The sequence below is a fragment of the Dipodomys merriami genome, unplaced genomic scaffold, assembly GCF_024711535.1.
Source record: "Dipodomys merriami isolate MVZ:Mamm:240054 unplaced genomic scaffold, mDipMer1.0.p SCAF_3, whole genome shotgun sequence".
Classification (NCBI taxonomy): Eukaryota; Metazoa; Chordata; class Mammalia; order Rodentia; family Heteromyidae; genus Dipodomys; species Dipodomys merriami.
The window spans coordinates 112901152-112926520 of record NW_027204492.1 but is presented as its reverse complement, the minus strand read 5'-3'; the positions used below and the strand labels follow the sequence as shown (position 1 = coordinate 112926520).

General features: G+C 39.1%; 1 protein-coding gene across 1 annotated transcript; it reads right to left on the bottom strand.

The window, feature by feature from the left end:
- Positions 1-66: 66 nt before the first annotated feature.
- Positions 67-25275, bottom strand: Vegfd (vascular endothelial growth factor D). The gene is made up of 6 exons (XM_070040837.1): positions 24545-25275; positions 14736-14946; positions 11017-11207; positions 8397-8545; positions 6531-6631; positions 67-1186 (listed from the first exon to the last, which is right to left on the bottom strand). Exons 1-6 carry the CDS (start codon positions 24653-24655, stop codon positions 963-965), a joined length of 987 nt encoding a protein of 328 aa, XP_069896938.1. The 5' UTR covers positions 24656-25275; the 3' UTR covers positions 67-962.
- Between the last annotated feature and the right edge of the window lie 94 nt (positions 25276-25369).

Below are 25369 nucleotides of genomic sequence, written 5' to 3'. Positions count from 1 at the left end.
AACAACTTGGCAAAGCCGCCTGCTGTTTTAAATGACAGGGATAGGGAATTTGGAACAAATGTGAGTCAAAGATTCCATTGGCTGTGGAGCCCCTGGGAAGCCCTTTTGTCCTTTGGAAAGCGACCATGCTTTGTACATGCTGGTTTTCCATTAGCACATGTTCTAGTGTGGAAAGGGCATTGGCCCTCACAGCTGTCCCAAAAGAAAGTGAAGATGAGAATTTAGCATCAAGAACTAAACTTTTCTGATTTGCTTGTGTTTTCAATACATGCTAGACATGTATTTGAAATGTCAATAGGAAATCTCGAGTGGTTATTCGATGTGGATCAAAAAAACTGATTAAAGCCTAAACAGTAACATCCAAGTGTTCTGGCCATAGAAAATAGTTCTTGCTTATATAAATCTAGTGGCATCCCCTTCATCAAAGAAAAACACTCAACACATATACGCTGAGAAAGAACTGGAACAAAACAGTCTGCTGATAGGTCTCTCCCCTCCTCTAAGTATTTGTTTAAATTCCATCAATTTGGTTTTTGCTTAAGACCTATAAACTCATAATAGCAAGCAGGAGTTTCTTCATGTCTCAATAAGTCATCAGTGTACTCACTTTTGTTTATTCTTTAGCTTCAAAACATGTGTGGTTTTTTAATCAAAAAGGGATGTGGGGCTGGGAAAGTGGCTCAGTGGTAGAGTGCTTGCCTTGAATGCATGAGGCCCTGGGTTCAATTCCTCAGCACCACATAAGCAAAAAGAAAAAAGCCAGAAGTGGTGCTGTGGCTCAAGTGGTAGAGCGCTAGCCTTGAGCTGAAGAGCTGAGGGACAGTGCTCAGGCCCATAGTTCAGGCCTCATGACCAACAAAAAAAAGGGGGGGGATGTGAACACTGAGGGGGAAAAATAGCTTCAGAAGGAATCCCATCCAATCAACATGGCATCTCTATTAACTTAATTTACATAAATTAAGTTAAGGCAAAAGTGAAAAAGCCATGGACCTGCAGGTGTCTGGGTGGAAAATCTTGTGCTTCTGGCAACAACTCTCCAGACTTTCTTTGCATTCAAAGCAACTGCAGTTTTCTGGGTGCTGAATAAGATCCCTGGGACATGGGGTTTTACAGACACACTTGCAACGATCTTCGTCCAACTTCATGTGTGGCCCACAGAAAGCCGGTTCTTGGGGATGAGTGTAGTCTAAACAGAAACAGACAAATGTTGGTTGGAGAGCTGGAGCTCTCTATACTATGAACACCCATGCGTTGTTGAGTCTACATTAGCCTGATACAAGTTGGATTCACTCAATTTCCTTTCCTATAGGTTTTTGCCTTTAATTTAGTCACCAGATTAAGGAGATTCACCTCTAACTTTCTAGCAGAAACACAAAATCCACGTGTTGTATAATCTGGGAGAAATTACCATTTGCTGAATGGTTTTGACGTATTTTAGACATTATCAGATAGGTGACAATTAAGCATTTGCAGTTATGTGTGGGGTGTCTATGAGTTATAAGTGCCCTGCTACCAATTTTTTTAGGAGATTAAAAGGAGAGCAGAATGGAAGTAATTTGTGTTGCAGCAATATATTTCAGAACCAGACTGACAATAGCAATGGTGATACAGTCTACAACTCAGATGAATACAATGGTATGAAAGACAAAACGGAGGCAATGAACTGTGATTCCATAGTTATTTACTGGAAGATACATTCTACTGAAGATCCTTTGAGACACTTTTGATATGTTTAGCCCATGGATACTTCTAGAAAATGTACCAAATAATTGGATAGGTGGTTTGTCCAATCCTAATTAGTAAATTGAAATCCATTGCAAAAAGAATAGAAGAGGTAAACTTTGGAAGAATTTGAACTTAGTCACTTTGCATTTCTTGAAGCTTTGAGAGGAAAAGGTAGGGGCTTCTTCCCTTAGACAGGCTTCTCTCCCAGTTTGCCTCTTTTAAGGAATGGAACCATTACTCTGGATGCAAACAATGTATTACGTTTGGACACAATATCTAGTCAGTCCTGAAGCCCTGAGCTTGTTCTTTCATTTTTGTTTTTTGGGGTTTTTTTTAGGGGGGGGGTTATTTTTTGGTCGGTAATGGGGCTTGAACTCAGGGGCTAGGGACTGACCCTGAACTCTTTTGCTCAAAGCTAGTACTCTACCACTTTGAGCCACAGCTTCACTTCCAGTTTTTCAGTGGTTCATTGGAGATAAGAGCCTCATGGGGACTTTTCTTTTTCTTTTCTTTTCTTTTTTTTTGGTTGGTCGTGGGGCTTGAACTCTGGGCTTGGGTGCTGTCCCTGCGCTCTTCAGCTCAAGGTGAGCGCTCTATCGCTTGAGCCACAGTGCCACTTCCAGTTTTCTGGTGGTTTATTGGAGATAAGAGTCTCATGGACTTTCCTGCCCGGGCTGGCTTTGAACCATGGTCCTCAGAGCTCAGCCTCCTGAGTAGCTAGGATTACAGGCATGAGCCACTGGCCCTCTGCTTCTTTCATTCTTTGAAAGATGTTTCATTAGCACATATTAGTTATACAAGTAGAGTACACTGCAATATTAGCATAAATATATCAAATGTGTTTCAATCAAACTCAGCCCCTTCTTCTCTTTCCTTGACCACATTCCTGTTCTTAAAACAATCCCAATAGGTTGTACTAGTCGATTTTCACACATGTACATAAAATAGTTCAACCATATACACCCTCCTGAAGTCTCTCCATTGGAACTCCCATCCCTGGCCAGTACCCTCCCCCACCCCCAAGTTATTCTTCCTTTTTCCAGCACCAGTACAATGGCCACACATTTGATCAGCTCCTTGTATTCCTTGTGAAGGTGGCCTCTCAGACATCTCACTACCACAAGTTTTATCCCTCACATCTCTTCTTCACATGATTATCAAACTCAAACCTAGTCATCTTACTCCACTGCTCCAAATGTTTTTGAAAGTTCCCTCATAAAAGTGAATTTTCTCACCACAACAACTTCTAAGTCTCTCTCTGCCTCTGTATTTGTTTCTCTCTGTCTCTGTCTCTCGTTCCCTCCCACCTTCTCTTCTTTGCTCCCTCTCCCCCCCTACTTCCTCATCCTGTCCTCTTTCTCTCACCTTAAACTCAAATGGTAATTTCACAGCATGCAATCTCATGGTTTTGACTGATTTTTAAATGGTGAGTGTTTTAGAAACTATATGGAAAAGATGCCCTGGAAACCCTGTTCTAATTTACAGGAAGAGGAAAATGGTGAGCGGTGTAAACCATAAGGCAGTGAAGTAGCTGTCTCTTTAGGGTAAGAGAGGAAGTGCTTAACATTTCATATGGACCACTAGATGGCAGCAGAGATCCACTTGGAGCATTTCATACAGGACTACCTCCATTGTTGGACAGGGAGGTTTAGAAAAACACAATCCCCAAGGTGTTGAATTCACTTCAGCAGATTGTAGTCGAGAGGCAGCCCTTACATTCCTTACAGGCAAAGGGAAGACTGAGTTCAGACATCCTGGGTGATGCACTATCAGTGTGCTCTGCCTTCATCCTTGTTTCATTTATAATTTTAAGAATACATGGGTGAAATTTGGGGGAATACATCCTTGAAATTACGACTCTCTTGAGAAGGAAAGGAATGTCCTAAATCCTCCACATTACAAAATAGAGACGTCCCCAATGGTTTCTTTTTGTTTTACTTGGTTGTTTTAACAGCTTTGAATAATGACTTCACTGTAACCATAGGAAAATAAATCGGGCTGGCATTTGTTAATCCAAATGCACTCACTGGAGGGAAGAAAAGTCACTGTGGAAAAAGCAATTGGCTTAACAGCCACATTCGTGGGAAAGATGAATAGTGAACAGAAAGCTCAGTATATGCCAGCAGTTTGGTAGGATTACTGGAGAAATTAACTTGAATTTGGGCACACTAAGCAATTATGGGAGATGAAAATTAGCAGGGACTGCGATGGAGACTACTTGCTTGTCTCATTTCCATCATGCCTACCATTTCCCCAGAGCTCCCTGCTTCCTTTGCTGCCTGCATCAACTCATCTTCTTCCATACCGTGCTAGCTTGACTTCGTTAAAGATTCTCAGGGGGGTGCTATCCCTCTGCGGCTTGATTTATTTGAGTGGTTTCTCTTTGGCCTTAGCATCACATCCCAGCGTCTCCAGCACAAGGCTCACAAGGTGTTCAATTTAGCTCCTTCCTAGCTTCCATTCCCCCATTTATTCAGAACCTCCCACCCCATAGATGTCCCTACTCTGCTGAATATCTTCCAGCACCCCAAATGTGCTGAGTTCTCTCCTCTCCACTCCTAAGCCCTCCTATTCTCCGGGTCAGACCACTTCGGTCTTTCCACTGTGATACATGTGTGGACTGAATGAGTTCCTCCCCAGTAACTGCCTCCTCGTCTAATGGGAAGTCCCTTGCTGAGGAAGTCTGTACTAGTGTGCAGGCCCAGCCCCTTCACCTGGTTATTGAAGATGTGCCCCAAGAGAGGGCCCAGCTTCCACTCCCCATAGAATGGGCTGATGCCTTTTAGCAACTGCATCACAATGTACTGCTGCTCTCTTCACCCTTTAATGCATTGTCCTTGCATGCAATCCTTCTGCCTCAGAACCTATGTGACCTGGAAACTTCAACTAGAATAGAATTTAAGTTCTATGGCTATTGCTTCCCACAGTAACTTCCTTTTTTTTTTTTTGTCGGTTATGGGGCTTGAACTCTGGGCCTGGGAGCTTTCCCCGAGCTCTTCAGCTCAAGGCAAGTGCTCTACCACTTGAGCCACAGCATCACTTCTGGTTTTCTGGTGATTCATTGGAGGTAAGAGTCTAACGGACTTTCCTTGCCTGGTTTTGAACTGAGATCCTCAGATCTCAGCCTCCTAAGTAGCTAGGATTAAAGGCATGAGCCACTGGCGCCTGGCCCACATTAAGTTTCTAACACTATTTAAAAATGAATCACGTGAAGAAGGAGTTAGAATCAGTCTTACAAGGCTCTATCAGATGAGAACTGAGCCAATGAATTGATGTTTGGGAACTGGACTGTCCACTAAGATAGCTCTGGGTCTCACATGTCTGTTGAGCATGAACTGGGAATACAAATTGAGATGTGCTAAAAGTATGAAGTTCGTACTAGATTCAGAAAGCTTAGCACAAAGAAAGAATATCTTAATACATTTTGTATTGGTTGCATGTTGAAATGGTACTATTTTCTAAAGGAATAAATAAAATATGTTAATATTGATTTAATCTTTTTTATCCTATAAAATGTACATTATATACCATTGGACAATAGTTTTGGAGAGGAAAAAAAATTGAAGTTCAATATAGTACTTCTCCTTGCTGCCTTGATTTCTATTCTGGCAGAGGGTATCTGAATACTCAGAGAGAAGGGTGTAGAGGATCGTCCATGTTTACTTGGGCAATTAAAGTAGATGAACTGTAGGCTTACCTCACACCCTGGACTAGGATTTCATGAAAACATTTACATGGAAGCTGAGAGGACAATCAAAAGTAGGCTGTTATTTATCATTTCTAAAGCAGATTTCTTAATACTGAATTCCTATTGTTCTTGTTTGTTGATTATAGCTTAAAACAAGCAAGATGTAAATTGCATGACTCCTTGGAATTGTTTTCAGTGGAACTCTGTCGAACTTCTGGGAAATAAAATTTAAAATAACTTCTTTTTCACTAAGAACCACAAAATTGTAGATTAGGAGCAAGGATGCTAACCTACTTTCTTCCCAATCCATCTTGAACCAATAACTTTTTTTTGTTTTTATTTTACTCCCGTTCCAAAAAAAGATTTCCCTTATTCCTCATTTGTTTTTTTTTCAATTTTATTGGCATGTTTTGACATGATGTATTTGAAAGAACCTGAGTCCAAAATTACTTTATGTTCCTGTGAGACCTTTATACAAATGAGTTGGTAAACTGTGGTTGAGTAGTGTTTAGTGCAGAAGTAGTTTTCATTAAAGTTTAAATCACTTTTTGAATGCAATGCTTTGGGACATTCTTAATTACTTTTGACTTTTCTTTGAGATTAAAGAGGAGATTGATGCCACCAGTAGGCTTATATGATCACAGCCAAGGGCTCTAGGATCTGGCTGCTTCTATTAGTGGTAGGTGTATACCTTGAGGAAATTACTGGACAATCTCAACTGTAATCATAAAAATTGTTGTGAAGACTAAATATGTATAAAAGATTATAGCAGCCGGGTGACAGTGGCTCACACCTGTAATCCTAACTACTCATGAGGCTGAGTATCTAAGCGGTTCAAAGCCAGCCCAAGGCAGAAAAGTCCCCGTGAGACACTGATCTTCAATAAACTACTCAAAAAAAAGCTGGAAGTGGCACTGTGGCTCAAGTGGTAGAGCACTAGCCCTGAGTACAAAGAGGTTCAGGGACAGTGCCCAGGCCCTGAGTTCAAGTACCAGCAAAATTAAAAAAAAAAAAAAACAGATTGTAGCATAGTTTGGCTAAGATAAGTATTCAGGAACATTAATTGGACGTATTATTGCTATTATGACTATTATAATTTCATTGCTGCTATCATTACCTTCTGTTCCAGCAAGTGGATTCCCATCCTGTGCAACACATTTACAGTTGGTGCTGTCCCATAGCATATCAATAGGACAGAGTTTCTTGGAATGGGGACATCTAGGAAAAGAAATCAAGAGATCAGATTTAAAAGCTTTCCAAACTAAGCAAAATTTTGAAGCATTAAACAAATTTCCAAGTGTATCAGCAGTCACAGTTCTAATGTGTTTATTTTCAATTTCAGTCACACAGGAAGAATACAAGTTTATTATATACTGTATTGTATAATGCACTGATTGGAGTTAATAAATGCATTGTGTATTCCCAAATTCTCAGGGACAACATTCAAAAGCTCTCACTTCAAGAAATGACAGTTATGAGACTTTAACTCATATTTGTAAACTGTGTCTTATTAGATAGTAATTCTGTAATTATGAATATTCCATTGGGTGATTTTTAGAAACCAGGCTGTAATTCAGAAAAGTTATTTTATCTCCTACAAAAGATAGTTGTTAAAACTAGGCAAATTAAGCTGGGCACTGGTGGCTCATGCCTGTAATCCTAACTTCTCAGGAGGCTGAGATCTGAGGATCATGGTTCAAAGCCAGCCCAGGAAAGTCCGTGAGACTCTGATCTCCAATAAACCACTAGAAAACTGGAAGTGGCGCTGTGGCTCAAGTGGTAGGGTGCTAGCCTTGAGCTGAAGAGCTGAGGGACAGCGTCCAGGCCCAGAGTTCAAGCCCCCCCATGACTGACCAAAACAAAGCAAAACAAAACAAAAAAACTAGGCAAATTACAGCTGTTAACAGTTTATTTACCCAGAGTAAATAGTGCTCTAACATAGTTTCTGAGATTATTTTCTTTAGGATGGAAATAAGGAAGTTAGCTAGGGCAGCAGGAAGATCTCAAAACTAGATGTATGTTCCTTTCCCATACACTTAAGCTTTGCTTGAGGGAAAAAGAAGTGTTTTCTTGGCTCAGTGTTAACTAGCATATAATCACAAGCTGTCTTTCACTTGACACATAATACTTTTATTACAAACTCCAAGTGTTTAACTTAGCTACTTTAATCTTTCTACTCAGTATTTCCAATTTGCCCTTAATGGTTTCCCTACATTAAATTTTCCCCTCTCCCAATCAATGATCCTTACCCTTGTTTTCAGAGCACATTAGAGCACTTTTGTCTTATATAAAGAATCACAAAAAGGAGTCTCAATAAAATGTGAAAGTCAAATGAATTTTAACTCATTTTTCAAACCCCATACAGTACTGGTGCTTGAATCAAGGCCGTCGTGCATTCTCACCTGGCTTTTTCTACTTAGGGATGGTGCTCTACTACATGAGCCACACTTCTACTCTGGCTTTTAGCTGGTTAATTGGAGATAGGAGCCTCTTGAACTTTTCTTCCCTGGCTGACTTTGAGCCTCTATTCTCAGATCTCAGTCTCGTGAGCAGCTAGGAATACAGGCCTGAGCTGCCAGTGCTTCTTAGCTTATGCTATTTTAAAATAGAACACTGAGAAACTTGTATACTAATTGTTATGCCATTTCCAATGATTCCGGGAATCCTTTTTAATAAAAATCTTGTTCTGGACTGAAGGGACACATACCAAATTTGAGGCTGGTGCAGTTTTACAACTACATATGACCATGCATATTAAGGACAAGCACTTACAATAACCAAAGTGTCTATACTTGGTGGATCCTAACCACCAAGCTTTTGGGTTTTCTGATCTATCAAACCCTAATAAAAATCTTCTTGCCAAACCGTTACTAACAACAGACATTGAAGCTAAAAGATGAATGAGCAACAAAATATTATGACCATAATTCATGAGGTCTTTTCTAGGCTAGGACAAACACAATCTAGTATGTGAAATGCTTACCGATCTTCTTCCGGAATCTGTATGGATCTTCTGATAATTGAGTATGGATGGGGAGGGGCCGTTGGCAAGCACTTACAACCTGTGTGGTTAGCAACCTTCACAGGCACTAACTCAGGTACTGAGGTCAAAGGCACTGATATCTCAAAGAGCTATAACAGAGAAAGATAGCCATAATTGTATTTTACTTTATTATTTTCTTTAAAAAATTCACAATCTGCATTTTTGCCTCTGTATTTATGGTAGTGACCTTAGCAAAGTTGGCCAATAAGAATGAAATTTTAATGATGAAGAATGATGGAATGAGGGGCTATTCACCTTTATGAAGTAGCTCGTGATTTTTCTCCTTCCTTCTTCTTTCCTTCCTTCCTTCCTTCCTTCCTTCCTTCCTTCCTTCCTTCCTTCCTTCCTTCCTTCCTTTCCCTCCTCCCCCTCCCTTTTCGCTCTCTTTCTTTCTTTCTTTCTTTCTTTCTTTCTTTCTTTCTTTCTTTCTTTTCTTTCTTTCTTTCTTTCTTTCTTTCTTTCTTTCTTTCTTTCTTTCTTTCTTTCTTTCTTTCTTTTCTTTCTTTCTTTCTTTTGTCATGGGGCTTGAACTCAGGGCTGGGCTGCTGTCCCTGAGCTCTTTTGCTCAAGGCTAGCACTCTATCACTTTAAGACACCGCTCCACTTCCAGATTTTGATGGTCAATGGAAGATAAGAGTCTCACAGGGATTTTCCTGCCTGGGCGGGCTTTGAACTGTGATCCTCAGATCTCAGCCTCCTGTGTAGCTAGGATGACAGGCGTAAGACAATGGTGCCCAGCTCATGATTTTTCAAATGTCCTAACTTTTTGGTGTCCTTTATATCCGTGTAAAATGACACTGGCTATGCTTTTACTTTAAATATGAGAATAAATTGTAGGGATTCAATGAGCTATGGAGGTTCTGTGAGTACTTGCTGAATATGATCATTATACCAACTATTTACTTATCCCTTCCATTATAATTTCCTGTCTCTTGACTTTGGATGCAGCTATGTCACTAGTTTTGGCCAGCAGAACTTTACCAGGCACAACACAAGTACAAAGTGGAACTCATATGCTTTGTAAGACTTATTTTTCTCTTGCTTATCTGTAACCATAGAAGAATAAGCTGGGCGCTAGTGGCTCACACTTGTAATTCTAGCTACTTAGGAAGCTGAGATCTGAGGATAGAGGTTCAAAGCCAGGCCAGGGAGGAAAGTCTGTGAGACTCTTATCTCCAATGAACCACCAGAAAACCAGAAGTGGAGCTGTGGCTCAAGTGATAGACCATTCACCTTGAGCAAGAGCTCAGGGACAATGCCCAGGCCCAGAGTTCAAGCCCCACAACTGAAAAAAAATGAAAAAGAATATAATCTGACAGGGTTGTTGTTTAATGAATGAGAGACACAGGAGAAAAGATCCAGGCTCACACTACAGGCTTGAGCCAAGCACAACTGAGCCCCTTAAACTAATTGATCGTCACATCTGTGATGATCATTTGTTGTTCTTTGAAGCCACAGAGGTTTAGGGTGTTTTTTCCCCACAGCATTGAGTAGCTGACATAAGATCATGTCCAAATGAAAACTTATGCCATTCTATGTTTCTATATCCTCAGCCTGTTACAACAGGCACTTTGTGATTAGTGTGTGTGCATATGTGTGTGCTGGTGGGAGGTGTGTACTGGTATTAGGCTTGAATTCAGACTTTTGAGCTCTCATTTGTCCTTTTTTTGCTCAAGGCTGGCACAATACCACTTAGAACTACATCTCCATTTGTAGTTTTTTGCTAGTTAATGGGAGACTTTTCTGCTTGGACTAACCTAACTAACTGTGATCCTCTGATCATAGCTTCCTGAATACAGATGTGAGCCACTCATGCCTGACAATACTTTATTAATAATTTAGCCCTTATGAAACAGTATGGGGTAAGATTTTTTAAATTATTATTCTTATCCTCCAGATTAAGAAAGAGATAAACAAAGAGATTATATGTTTATCAAGTGTTGTTCTATGATGTGTACAGAATTTTGAACTTGATTTTAATGAGCTGTCCATCAGTCCCCATTCCATGTAATGTTTACTATGTATTCATTTACTTATTTTCTTTTGAATAGGGAGTTCACCATGTGATCCATAACTTTCAGATGAGTGTTTTGATATTCTCTATTAAAATGTTCACATATGCATATTTGGAAAGAAAAACTACTGTACATTTTTACTTGTGCACATTCTGTAAGATGAATAAATTGTTGAGTACAGCAGTCAAAACAAAATACTCAACTATCTACTAAGTAGAAACAATCCATTAATGTTGTGTTTTTTTTCTGACCTTTCAACATGTAATAAGTTCAGACTCTGGAGTCCTAGATACCAGGTTAAGATCCCAGCTCTGTCATTGGCCAGCTGTCTACCTATGTGTAAGTTACTTCTCTGAGCCTCGGTTTCCTAATCTGCCGAGAAGGATCAGATAATTTTTCAGCTTGTTTAGTCTTTAGGGATTTAATGAGACTATGCAGGTAAAGCAGTAAGCACAGGGGCTGACAACAAAGCCAGTGGTAGCTGACAATCCAATCATCATTAAAGCGCTGAAGAGGCCAGGCTTGATGATGGACCACCCTCATACCTGTTTGGAAACATAGGAAGTGCTCGTGTTCATACACATGACGCTCTCTTCATTACAGCAGCCACCACACCGGAACACAAGGACACATGGGGGCTTGAAGAACGTGTTGGTACTCTTCCCCAGCTCGCTGGCAACTTCCACGCATGTCTCTCTAGGGCTGCACTGGGTTCTTTGCCACTCTTCATCTATAACTGCAGAAAACAAGCTCACTGGGACAATAAACAAAATGGTCCTGCTGTGCCAGAATGTGCCAGCATGTGCCAGGGTGCTGAATCTAGAGAGCTGTGTTCACATTTTTACTGTGTGTTTCTTTTGCTAGATGGCTATTCTTGTCAGTCCTTTAAGAAAAGTTTGCCTATAAAAAAGGAAACCCCAACTGGGTACTACTAGCTCATACCTGTAATCCTAGCTACTCAGGAAGTTGAGATCTGAGGATCATGGTTCAAAGCCAGCCCAGGCAGGAAAAGTCTATGAGACTCTTATCTCCAATGAACCACCAGAAAACTGGAAGTGGTGCTGTGACTCCAAGTGATAGAGTGCTAGCCCTGAGCAAAAGAGCTCAGGGACAGTGCCCAGGCTCTGTGTTCAAGGCCCGTGTCGTACAAAAAAAAAATTAAACCCCAAATAAGTGCTCCATTCTATTTTTACCGTACTTTCATGGGGGAGGGGTTCCCCTTGGGAAAGAACATTATGTCTGTGTACAACCATGTTAGATCTATCTGGAGAAGCTGACTACTGAAGAAGTCAATGGAAGCATATAAAGAAGTAACATGTAAATAGTATTTATCAAGCAAAATTTAGAGACACAACTGGATAGCATTTTTTTCTACTTAAAGTCAAGTGTGAATATATTCTAGCACCATCAAGAAATATGTTTCTGGTGGTTGCTAAAATAATTTATTGTGAGACTTAACCCTGAAAAGCACATGAATGGGCATTTAAGTGGAATTAATCTTTCCTCAGAACAGTGAACTCACTTTTGGAAATATTCAATACTTCCAAATATTTGTATATAAAAATTGAAATAAGCCCCCTCAGTTTAATATCTTTCTTATCTGCTTTTTCCTTTTCTATTCCTTTACCCCAATTTTCTTCTTATGTTGTTTCTTCAATTACCCAAAATACAAAATAACACCATGTATGTAACTATGTAATTTATGTAAATATTTGTTCATAATATCAGTCTTCAGTATTGAGAAAGCTTTTTAAAATTCCTCATTATGAATATTTATATAAAGAGTTTTAAGTGGCTAACAGGAGAGAGAAATTGATTAATTAAGCATTAATATGGTACTATTTGATTCACTAATATTCATCATGAATCTTTGGGAAAACAAACAAGTAATCAGCTATAAAAACAGTCCTTGTCTAAAATTCTACTTAGAGTTTGATTTTTATTTTTTCTTTTTCAAAACAAAGTATTGAAAGTTGGAGAAGATTTTAATAAAAATTTCATGCAGTTATGAGCAATGCCACTAATGAAAAGCTTTATAACTCTATTTTTTTTACTATTGCCAATTACCCTGAAATATACATGTGAGGGAGCAGATAACCAAGTGTAGTTGATGTAGCATAATGATTTGATAACTTACTGCTGTAGAGTCTGCAAATTCCTATTTTGAATGGTTTCCTCCTTAGAAAATGTCAACTTCACTGACTATTCCAAATTACTTTGGGGGGGCAGTAATAGCGTTTGGACTCAAGGTCTTACATTTGCTAGGCAGCGCTTTACCACAGACGCATGACTCTAGCCCTCAAATCACTTTGGGTTTTGTGATAACTCTTGCTGCCTCAAAGCATCTCCATGCTCACCTCAGACCTTCAGGCAGATAATCTGGTTAAGGCCTTTGATATCCTAATGAGATGCCATTCCTCTGCTTCATGAAATCTCTGTCATTATTTGCCAAAAAGCCATAATTGGATGTTCACCCCTTGGCCATATTTTCTACCATCTCTCTCTCTCTCTTCTCTCTCTCTCTCTCTCTCTCTCTCTCTCTCTCTCTCTCTCTCTCTCTCTCTCTCTCTCTCTCTCTCTCTCTCTCTCTCTCTCTCTCTCTCTCTCTCTCTCTCTCTCTCTCTCTCTCTCTCTCTCTCTCTCTCTCTCTCTCTCTCTCTCTCTCTCTCTCTCTCTCTCTCTCTCTCACACACACACACACACACAGTCCTACACAGGAACACACAGTCTTCTTCACACTTGTGTCCACTCTGCTGCTGAGGGATTTGTCTCCATCTATACATAGCCTTCCTAACAGCCAAGTCTTGTGCAGCATCATATATTAATAAATGGAGGGAAAAAAGACAACTCTGGGCAGAAAAGAAAACAATACGTTTTATTTAATGGCCAATTTAAAATATTTAGTCAATATAATCATGTAATAGATGATCATATTATTCAAATGTACAATGTTAGATCCATGGTGCCACAATGATTTCTGGGCTGTTTCTGACATGTCATCAAAAAAGTTAAGCGCCTATTAAAGGCCATACAAGTTCATTTGGCAAGCATTTCCTTCATTGTGGCACAGTTCACACATACAGTGGTTTTCTTGGTCTGCATCTCAGTGCGTAAATCACTGGAAGTGGGGCAAGAAGACATCAGAGTCTTCTCCAAGAAGGCAATAGGAAGTGTGGTGGTCACTTTATATTTGCAGGAGATTGGCTCTAGGTACCCTCCCCTCACAGAACAAAATCCTTGGGTGCCCAAGCTCTTTATATAAACTTGGGTAGTATTACATGTAGCCCATGCCATTCCTTCATGTACTTTAAATCCTCTCTAGCTGACTAATATACTATCATCATTTAGAGACTGATGATAAGAAAATGAAGTCTTCATATGTTCAGTATCAAATATTTTCCATCCATCATTGGTCAAACCCCTGGTGTAGAAGCCTGCAGACACGGAGGACCAATTTGACGTTATGTTTTAGCCCAGAGTCTATTTTGTGTGGAGAATTTTCTCCATTATGCTCTTAGTAATACAAGTATCCAGGGGGAGGCGAGAGAAGGGTAGGGATAGTAGGGGGAAAAAAAGGAGGTACTCAAGAAAGGTACTCATGCTGGGCACAGGTGGCTCACGCCTGTAATCCTAGCTACTCAGGAGGCTGAGATCTGAGGATCGCGGTTCAAAGCTAGCCCGGGCAGGAAAGTCCATGAAATTCTTATCTCCAATAAAACCACCGGAAAGCCAGAAGTGGCACTGTAGCTCAAGTGGTAGAGTGTTCGCCTTGAGCTGAAGAGCTGAGGGACAGCGCTCAGGCCCAGATTTTAAGCCCCATGACCGACCAGAAAAAAAAGATACTCATTACCTTACTCATGTAATTGTAACCCCTCTGTATAGCATCTTTACAATAACATAAAATTTAAAAAATAATACCAGTTCCCATTATGACAACTCAGCTTCTACATTCTGCTTTTCACTTTTACCCAAAATCATAGGATTTGGAAGAAGTAAAATAGCGATAGTTAATGTTTTTCTTTTTGAAATCTATGTATGCATGGTATTAGAATGCACTTTGTTAATGAATATCCAGGTTCATTTTTAATGTAAACTTGATGGACCTTTTTTTGGGGGTGGGGTGGGAGTTGGTTGTGCAGCTTGAACTCAGGGCCTAAGCACTGGTTCTCACTCTGACACACCGTTGCTCTACTCAAACTTTTGGAGAAAGTTGGTGTATCAGTCACTATCTAATAGAGTAAGAATTGGCCACTCACACACCTACCTTTGAGTGTTTCAATGTCATAGAAAGATGCTGCAAATCTGGTGGACCGATGGGATGCTGAGCGGGAGTCCATATTACTAAAACTTTTCAGCTTCAGCCGGCATCGCCACAGCTTCCAGTCCTCAGAGTGGGTGATTTGAAGCAGTTCTTCCAAACTAGAAGCAGCTCTCATCTGCTGCTCAGACCGCTCTAACACTGACAGAGAGGATTGCTTAAGACAAAAATATCAGTGGAAGAGAAAATCACTTAAGTTTTTTTCATAACTTTCATTGCTGACACACATATAAACAGAGCTGTTTAAATTAGAGATTATTCAAATGTATATCAATGCCTAGGTAAAATGATATCTCCTACCTTTGATCTACATTTTACCTATGTATGATTGAATCACAGATTTACTTCTTCTCCTGGGTGGTCAATACTCTCACAATAAATATTATGCTGGATTGACTGTGGAGTTAAAAAATGATATGTTCACATCCTAGTGCCTGCAATCTGTAAGTTTTACCTTACTTGGGGAAGGGATATATGTAGATGTCACAGAATTAAGGGTCTTGAGATGATGTATTATCCATGTAAACCCTAAATACAATAACCAGTGCTCTTACAAGAGAAGAGGAAAAGGAGTAAATACAAAGGACAGGCCATGTGAAGACTGGCAGGGACTGAAGGAGTGTGGCCATAAACAAGGAATTGTCTGGAATCACCAGAAGCTGGAAGACCTACGAGAAAGAGAAGGATTTTCTCTATGCATTTGACATCTTGACTTCAAATATATTTTCTGTTGTTTTAAGTCATTACATTCATGGTAACTTGTTATAGTAACCATGAGAAAGTAACACAGATTTTTATCATACTAATTTTCTCACCAATGAAAAATTGCTTTCATATCTACTATTCATTTGAGAACCTAGGCCATAAAGGCCTGGAGACTACAATCCAAAAAAGAAGGAACTATTTTGAAACCTTGAATCTCCTAACATCTAATATTTTGTGTCAGTTTTAAATTTTAAAACATGTTTTGAATTTCAGAAATATGCTTTTTTCTTACAAAATGCACTCCTAGCCTTTTTTTAAAAAAAAATTTACTTTCTTGGATATGTGGGTTTTTAAATTTTTTTTCTGTGAGATATGAATGAAGGAAATTTAATGAGATTGAAGCTAGGGAGAAGCTTGAGGAACACACATGGTTTGTAGAATTGCTATTGGGTTAATGTGGCTTGTCACAGCTTATTTATTTAAGAACTCTAAGGATGAAACAGAAAAATTGTTAGGTCCTACTGAGCAACTCTGAAACTCAATTATTCTACATCAAGGCTCATCGGTCAATAGTCTCTCTTTTGATTATTCACTTCCTCTTCTAGTTAGACAATAAAACCACTTCATATCCAAGTTAATCTTCTGAATGAATGTTTTTCAGCTAAAATATTGTGACTACTACTTCCACAAGAAAGTGATTAAATCAACTAAATAGCTCTTTAAAGATTAAATTTCACTGTGTTGAAAAGATTTTTATTTATTGTGGTGCATTTTCATCTAATGCCATCCGTAAATACAGGCCAATGTATGACTTCATAGTTCTTACAGGTTTCAGTTCTATTTCAAAAATACTTTTGAACTATTCAATCATGGAAACTCGGGAGAAAAATAAATTCAATTCTCCAGACTGAATTGAACTTATGGTTCACGGTTTGCTTTGTCATGAAAAATTGCAATATTTACCCGAGCACTCAAAATCATTTAAGCATACGTTTTCTCATAATTTAAAATCTAGTTTGGAAGAACTTAGAAATGACACCCAGTTATTTCACAATTATAAATGGAAATGGTAACACTTCAACAACATAGAAAACTAATAACTAATTCATCCAGAACATTCATTTACAAAAGGTCAAGAACAACTACCCATTGTTTCCAATAGATTTCTAGCACTGATTGATTTTTATACAATCAACTTTATATTACTTGCATGGGCAATACAAAAATAAGCATGAAAAAGTGTGAATATAATCACCAATACATTCTTAAGTCATTGATTTCAGTGGTTTTAACAGTTAAATTTTGCTAGATCACTCACTTGAGATTCATCTCTACTATCTGATCGAGTGCTACTAATCAAAGCTACAATAACTAAAAAGCAGTCAGCAAGAGGAAGTGAAAGAGATAATCAGATCTTTTTTTTATTATAATAGATTATTTTTGCCAATGCAAGATGGTTAGCAATTTCGCTCCTAAAGAGCAAATCATTTTCTGGTTTCTTTGCTGCCACAAGTCAGTTTCTAAAATATGAGACTTAAAGTCTTTGCAATTCCACGTTTTTTTATTTGTTTGTTTGCTGGTCATGGAGTATGAACTCTGGGCCTGGGCACTGTCCCTCAGCTCTTCAGCTCAAGGTGAGTGTTCTACCACTTGAGACTCAGCACCACTTCTGGCTTTTTCTGCTTATGTGGTGCTGAGGAATTGAACCCAGGGCCTCATGCATGCAAGGCAAGCACTCTTCCACTGAGTCACCTTCCCAGCAATAGCCATACTGCTGGTTGGCTGGCTACACACTGTGCAGTTTGTTGCTGAGCTTCTCAACCTTGGCTTCACTTTGAATCTACCTGGAAAGAAGCTTCCAAAAAATACTGAACCTTGAGGCTCCTCTTCAGTCTCATTTCAAGTTGTGGGCTGCAGCTTTGTCATCAGGATTTTTAGTAGAAGCTATGTAAGGGATTTAGAGCAGCTCTCTGAAATCTGTGCAAACTGTCTATCTAAAATTATGCCAACATGAAAGGTTTTTTTTTTAAAAAAAATACATCCAACTAATTTGAATGAGAACTCCTAATTTAGGGCATGCTGATACTAATTTTCATTTCAAAGACCTGGTTAGAGCCTGAACTCTGTACAAGTCTACTAATCTTTTTTTTTTTTTTGGTCATGGTGCCTGGGCGCTGTCCCTCAGCTCATCAGCTCAAGACTGGCACTCTACCACTTGAGCCACAGCGCCTCTTCTGGCTTTTTCAGTTTATGTGGTGCTGAGGAATTGAACCCAGGACCTCATGCATGCAAGGCAAGCACTCTACCACTGAGCCACCTTCCCAGCCCCAGGTCTACTAATCTTTAGTAGGAAATAAATGGCTTTCATAATGAGAAAGTGTTATTCTTTAAATTCCATTGACTTATACACTTGGGGTTTAAAATATTTTATGGTTATTGGGAAGTACATGATGGGGTTTGGATTGCAGGCCTGATGCTTGCTAAGCAGATAATATACCATTTTAGGTACTCCTGCAGTCCCTTTCTATATTGGCTATTTTCAAGATAGTGTCTCATTTAAGCCCAGGCCAGCCTGGATTGTGATCCTCTTATTTGTGCTTCCCCTTGACACTGTGATGACAGGTATGTACCACTGCTCCCAAACACTGATTGAGACAGATCCTCAAGAATTCTTATACCTGAGCTGGCCTTGAAGCAGGATTTCTACCCACCCTCCCCCTCCCCCCCCCAATCTCTACCTCCCAATATACTGGAATTATAGGCTTGAGACTCTGTGTCCAGCCTTTGTATGAATATCTTCCTAAAACAGATTTTTTAATCTTATCTCCGCTGATCACAGAGTATTTTCCAGCCTGTGTGACTTTTTCCAAGATTGAAGACCAAAGATACATTTTTTTTGCCAGTCTTAGGGCTGGAACTCAAGACCTGAGCACTGTTCCTGAGCTTCTTTTGCTCAAGGCTAGTACTCTACCACTTGAGCCACAGAACCACTTCTAGCTTTTTCTGTTTATGTGGTACTGAGGAATCGAACCCAGGGTGTCGTGTATGCTAGGCAAGCACTCTACCACTAAGTCACATTCCCAGCCTCCCAAAATTAATTTTTTTAGCTAAGCAGCATGATGAGATTGGTTGCTTTAAGAAACAATCCTAAATGGCAGACAAAATCACCCTTCAAATTCCTCCAAATCTCAAACAGCCCATTCCTCAAAGCAAAGTTTTAAAAACATAAGTACTACTTTAACGTACTGGGATTAAATGGAAAAGTATAAATGATATACCTATTGAACATTAATTAGACTGATTACTTTCTTTCTCCTTGTCCTCCCATGCCTCATGTCCCCTCTGTGTCTTAGCAACTTTTTGAGTTTCGCTGAAGGAGCATTTTGCGTGTCATCTTTACCTGGAGGGTAAAGGCTCAGCTAACTCCACTACATTTTTCTGGTTCTGTTGTACCCATCATGCTCTGCTTCCCACTCTCCTCCTAAGTGTTCCTCCTCATTCACCTATCAAGGAATCTGCTTAAGTCCCATTAGACAGATTATCTGAGCAGAGAGAGAATAGATTTAAATTGTTCCAAAGTAGCTCTGAATGGTACAACATTCGGGAAAATATGTACACAATTTGCTATTTAAAAAAACATGCTAAAGTATATGATCCAGAATTCTTCCTAGGAACATACCTTGAGAGAGGAAGTCTATGTTCACACACAAGTTTGTACATAATAGAAAAGGTGACACCGACCAAGGTGCATTGTGTTCATAGTTGGCTTGGTGAATTGAAACAACTTTGTACAACTATTCAATGATTATAATAATAAATTTATTTTTTAAAAATCCTAAAACAGATTGAGCCAAAAACAAATTGTACATGTGGACTTATATTAGCTTTGTTTGTCATAGATAAAAAAAAACTTTATCCACATGCACCATTCAGGAGGTGAATAGGCAAGAAACCCAAGTAATACTATTCACCAGTAAAAGAACTACTGGTAAGCATAGCAACTTGCATAGGTCTCAAAGGCATTAGTAGTGGAAGAAGCCAATCTCAAAAGGTTAGATATTCTCAAACTACCAAAATGATAATGATGAAAAACTTATCTGTAGTTGCCAGAAACAACTGTGTGACAAGTGCCTAGGGAACAACTCAAAGCTATAAACTATGGTCAAAAAAATTCCATTCCCATGGCCTGGGAAGGTGGCTCAGTGGTAGAGCGCTTGCTTTGTATGCATGAGGCCCTGGGTTCGATTCCTCAGCACCACATAAGCAGAAAAAGCCAGAAGTGGCACTGTGGCTCAAGTGGTAGAGTGCTAGCCTTGAGTTGAAGAGCTGAGGGACAGTGCCCAGGCCCAGAGTTCAGGCCAAAGGACCAACACCAACAACAAAAAATTCCACTCCCTCTCTCCACCTGCCAAGGGAGGAATCTGTTTCCTAGCTCTATTCATGTGACCTGCTTTGACCAATGAGACACAGGAGACACAGTCAAGACATGATGCATGCAGGCTTGGAACTTACTTATGATTGCTTTGCTGTCTTGCATTTCTGTCATCCCTTCAAGCTCATGCTTCTGTGAGCCCACTGATCAAAAGATCATGCCAGCTGGGTGCCGGTGTTTCACGCCTGTAATCCTAGCTACTCAGAAGGCTGAGATCTTGAGGATCACAGTTCAAAGCCAGCCTGGGCAGGCAAGTCCGTGAGAAAGTTATCTCCAATTAACCAGCAAAAAGATGGAAGTGGTGCTGTGGCTCAAGTGGTAGAGTGCTAGCCTTGAGCAAAAAAAGCTCAGGGACAGCATGCAGACCCTTATTAGTTAAAGCTGTATGGCCAATATGTGTATACACATGCATGTGTGTGCGCGCATGCACGCACACACACACACAAATGATTTCTACTCATATCCTTGGCACGTATTAGTACATGCTACAAATGTTTACTGAGCTGAATCTAGAGTTTTCCTTTTTTCCAGGGAGAAGAAGCCTCCTGACCAAAAGAAATAAACCTACTTTCCTTCAACATACTTTATCTCACTGATTGGTCATAGCTGTTTCTTATCTTCTCTGAAGTTGTTTTTTAAGTATGAGAGCAAAGTCTAGGCTCTTCTGTTCCCTTAAAAGAGACATGATGGAAATCCATAAACTTTGTCTCCTCTGGCCCTGCCCAAGGTGTCTCAATATAATTCATGCCCTGATGTTGTTGTAAGACTGGGAATATTTTCATCATTTTAGAGATAAGGTATGCTCAGAAGCATTAAAGAGAGACCATATGTGATAGTTATTAATAGGGTTTACCATTATTTCCAGGTTTCTATCTCCCAAGTAAAAGTTAAGATTGCACTTTCTAGTCTTTTGTAACTAGATAGGGTTGGAGGCCTAGTGATATTGATGAGAAATGACATGTCTGATTTCCTGCTGCATCTTTCTAGCTCAGTGAATAGGAACAGGAGGCAATCAATAAAAATTTAGTGGGAAAAATTTTGAATGAATTACCAAATACTGGAAAGTTCTAATAAGAAAAAGGGGTTATTCTTTGTGAAAATTAGTATATCAAACAGCTAAGCCTTTCACGTCAGGGAGCTGAGAATTAGGGGGTCTCCTTGGTTTAGAATGTCCTAGTCTGTTGGTAAGGAGTCTAAGACTTAGAAACTAGGAAAAGAGAAAAATACTCTCACTACCATAAAAACGATCTGAGAAAAAATGTGTATCTCATCTCTGCCTCATTTCATTTCATCTCAACTTCCATTCCCAATTACAGTAAATTCGCAACCTCTGTTCATATCACGTGCTAAGAATAAGTCGGGCCTGGAAATTTCTCAGAAACAATTTTACTGTCATTTTACCCATATTTCTCTAGCATCTTTATCTATTGTGGTAATAAATGTGCTTAAGAGCTTCAGATACTCTCATTTTCAGATTGTTCATAAAATCATCTGTGGCTATAAATACCCTAGTTTCATTCTAGAAATTTTCTTAGTAGTGTGTTTATACAAAAAAGGGTTATCCATAGGTCTAAATCAGGATTTTTAAATTAAAAATATAAACTGGGTGCTGGTGGCTCATGCCTATAATCCTAGCTACTCAGGAGGCTAAGATTTGAGGGTTGTGGTTCAATACCAGCCTCGGCAGGAAAGTCTGTGAGACTCCAATAGGCCACCAGAAAACCAGAAGTGGTGCTGTGGCTCAAGTGGTAGAATGCTTGCCTTGAGCTGAAGAGCTCAGGGACAGCACCCAGGCCCAGAGTTAAAGTCCCACACTGACAAAAATTTCTATAAAAGAACTAGTATTCTCAAGATATAAGATAGAGAGATTCTATTGTATCTTTAGTACCAATGATATTTTATAGTAGCATAAATATTTCAACCACCAATAATCAGTTATAACTAAGAAGGTTAGAAGAGATGTCTGTACCAAAGCTTAAAATTCAATATATTTAACTATAAGGTTATAAATGACAGTATCAGTGAAAGAATTGCTGATGTCTATGCCTGATAGAAAAGTGGATAAGAGCTCATTGGGTCATTTGAGTAGGAATAATGACAATGAACTTTCTTGAGTATGACTTTGTTAGTTCAAATAGGCTAAAGAAAAGTAGCATGTCGTGAGAGCTAGCCTAAGAAATACATTGCTTCCAGACACCAGTGCTGGGTGCTAATGGCTCATACCTGTAATCCTAGCTCCTCAGGAGGCTGATATTTAAGATTGCAGTTTGAAGCCAACTCTGGCAGGAAAGGCTGTGAGATTTTTTCTTTTGCTGGTCCTGGGGCTTGATCTCAGGGCCCGGGCTCTGTCCCTGAGCCTCTCTGCACTCTGAACTAGCACTCTGCCACTTTAGACACAGTGCCACTTCTGGCTTTTTCTGAGTACTTTATTGGAGATAAGAGTCTCATGGACGTTCTTGCCTGGGCTAGCTTTGAATCACAACCCTCAGATCTTAGCCTCTTGAGTAGCTAGGATGATAGGTGTGAACCACTGGCACCCGGGTCTCCGAGTTGTAGTAGTAGTTGTTGTTGTTTTTATCTCCAATTAACCAGCAAAAAGCCAGAAGTGGAACTATGACATGTCACCAGCCTTGAGCAAAAAGTTAAGAAGCAGTGCCCAGACCCTGAGTTCAAACCCTGGTACTGGCACATACCCACACAAGTGTATTACTTATATTTTTCTCTGTTAAGGGAATACTATAACCAAATGATCCACATCATTATGTCTCATCACCCATCTACTTCCATTTAGCTATAGGCAACTCTTTCCTACATATCAGACACAATTTAAGTTAGCTAGGAATTGGTTGGATATAAGGTCATTATAAGGTGCTTCCCTTTCTAAAATGCAATTCTGACATTTAAGGGAAAAACTGCTAGCTGTATTCCAAAGCATGCACAGCAATATCTCCATGCAGAAAAGTACATTCTTGTCACATGAAAATGCAGCTGCTTTTCTCCACTGCCCTGTTAAACAAATGGATATGGCAGGAGTAAAGCTAAAACATTTCAAACTTGGCTATGCCCAAGACAGCTTGAGAGTCATAGTGTCTAAGCTCTTTAAGAGAGCTGAACAACTTAAAAAAATCATACATCTGCAATAATTCGGTCTCTTTTCTCATACTACCAAGTAAACTGATGATTTTTTAAAGTACACTGGCATAATTTTAAAATTCATCGAGCCCAGCACATTTAAAAGATTCCTGTTTTCAGACAAAGAAGCTGGGCATTTTGAAAAGTTGTATTTGCTTTACACAGCCCGAATGCTTACTCCTCTTACCTATGCTGAGAATAGGATTTATTTTCACCTTCCATTTGGCACAGAGATCCAACATGATGGCTGGTGTGTATATTTCATGTGTATTTCAAAGTAGAAAAGATAGTAAGGTGAAGGCTATCAGACAAAATGACAAAAATCTCATGCCAGGCAAAGCCTTTCAGATATTTTTCCCTAATAATTTTAATACAGAGATTCTGCATATCTGTTTATGGGCTGCATGTGTATCTTCACTTTACATAAAAAAACATCACACTCCCACCAGGAAGGAATTCTCCCCTTTGGGGGTCAATATGGTCCCTGATGAAACGCGTGTTGCAAAACAACAGCTACAAAGACTCGTGACATATTTTATTGTCTGACCATAACCAGAAATTCCTAAACCAATAATGATTTAGCATCACTTCTGACAAAATAATTATATCTGAAACACTAGGAAAAATGAAATGTTTTAAAATGTTGCATCTTTTGAAATGTATAAAATTGGATAAAATATTGTTCCCACATCAGTAAAGCCCCATTTAAAATATTTTTGAATTCCTCTCAATGTGTTAGGTTTTCCTTGATGTTTGCTCTTAGAACCAAAGAGCTGATTGCTAGATTTGATTATTATTGAATTTCATACACATTTCAAAAAGCAAAGAGCCAAAACAAACTCTGAGAATGCATTTTTCTAGACAGTGGTGGTCCTTGATTTTTAAAAAACTGATAGAAAATATGCATAGACAGCATTAACATTTTCAATTTACTAAAGAAATAGACTAACTTTTGCTGCTCACAAATTACCTGAAAATAAATGACCCACAAAATTATTTGTGTCATAAAAAATTCAGAAGGGATGATATTGATCAAGATACCTTGTACTCATAAATTGCCATGTCAAATTGAAACCCTTTTATACAACTACTTAAAGATACTGAATAGAGAATACTAATGCAATTTAAAAATAAAATCAGTGCTTCATTAGAAAACCATGTGTCATTAGTATATACAATTGAGAGAAAGTTTTCCATCTGAAAGGATTTCAGAATGCTCATGCTATACTACCATCCACCAAATAATCCAAGAAACAATCACCAAGAAATTCCAACATTTTAAAATGCTCATGGCAAGAAACTTATTAGTCATAAGAAACAGAGCCATCAGTTACAAATGGAGGATATATCTTGTCCATTATTAATAGTGCTCTGCCCATTACTAATAGTGCTCTTCATTTTCACAATGCTTCCAAAATTGTGGGGGCAAAGAAAGAAAACCTTGCATAGAGGCCAGTTTACCACATTATAAACTGAGCTCACCTACCTTCACTGGTTCATGTTGATTACTGAAGACTTGCACCAGCTGCACACAAGACACCATGAAAATATTCACCACTGCCCACTTTCTGTACATTTTGAATACTTCAATATCCATTGATAACTACACAGTTGAAAAAAGTCAGCCACAGAAAATTATTTCAAAAGGCATTCTCCAGAAGGAAAGTTCAAGGAAAACTTCACATAAAAAATCAGTTGTCGGTATTTTCACAATAAAAAAAAAATCAGTTGTGATCAAAATCCAATGAAATGACTTCAATTAGACAAGGTACTTTTTTGCACAATCTTAGGTAGGGGTGGGGAGACAGAGAGAGAAACAAGAAAAAAATGAAAATACTCTCACTCTCATGCTCCAAAAATAATCAAGAGGTGGATAAGTCTTCCATTTAAAGAAAGAACTCTACATTCAATTCATGTGCAACGAATTAAAAAAAAATCTCTTCCCTCTATGTCCAGGTTCTAGCTACTTTATAAAGAAGTGGTACGGCTACCAATGCTAGCAGTTACAGAAGGCTGGAACCCAACTCTAGATTAAAACTTTTTTTTAACAACCTTCATGGAAGCTTGCAGAAGCATGTGTCTTAAATCTGACACAGATTTTGGCAGGAAATGCAGGGAAGTTTTGGCTGTAATCCTGCTGTATCTCCAGCAATAGCAGGGCAATTTTTAAAACTGACTCCAATGCTCAGGGCTGCTGTTATTTTAAAGCAGATAACCTGTAACATGAAACCCCAGCATACTCACTGTCTTGATGATTGTATTGCAATGGGAGTGCATGGGAAGGGACCGCAAATGCTCACAGATATGCTAC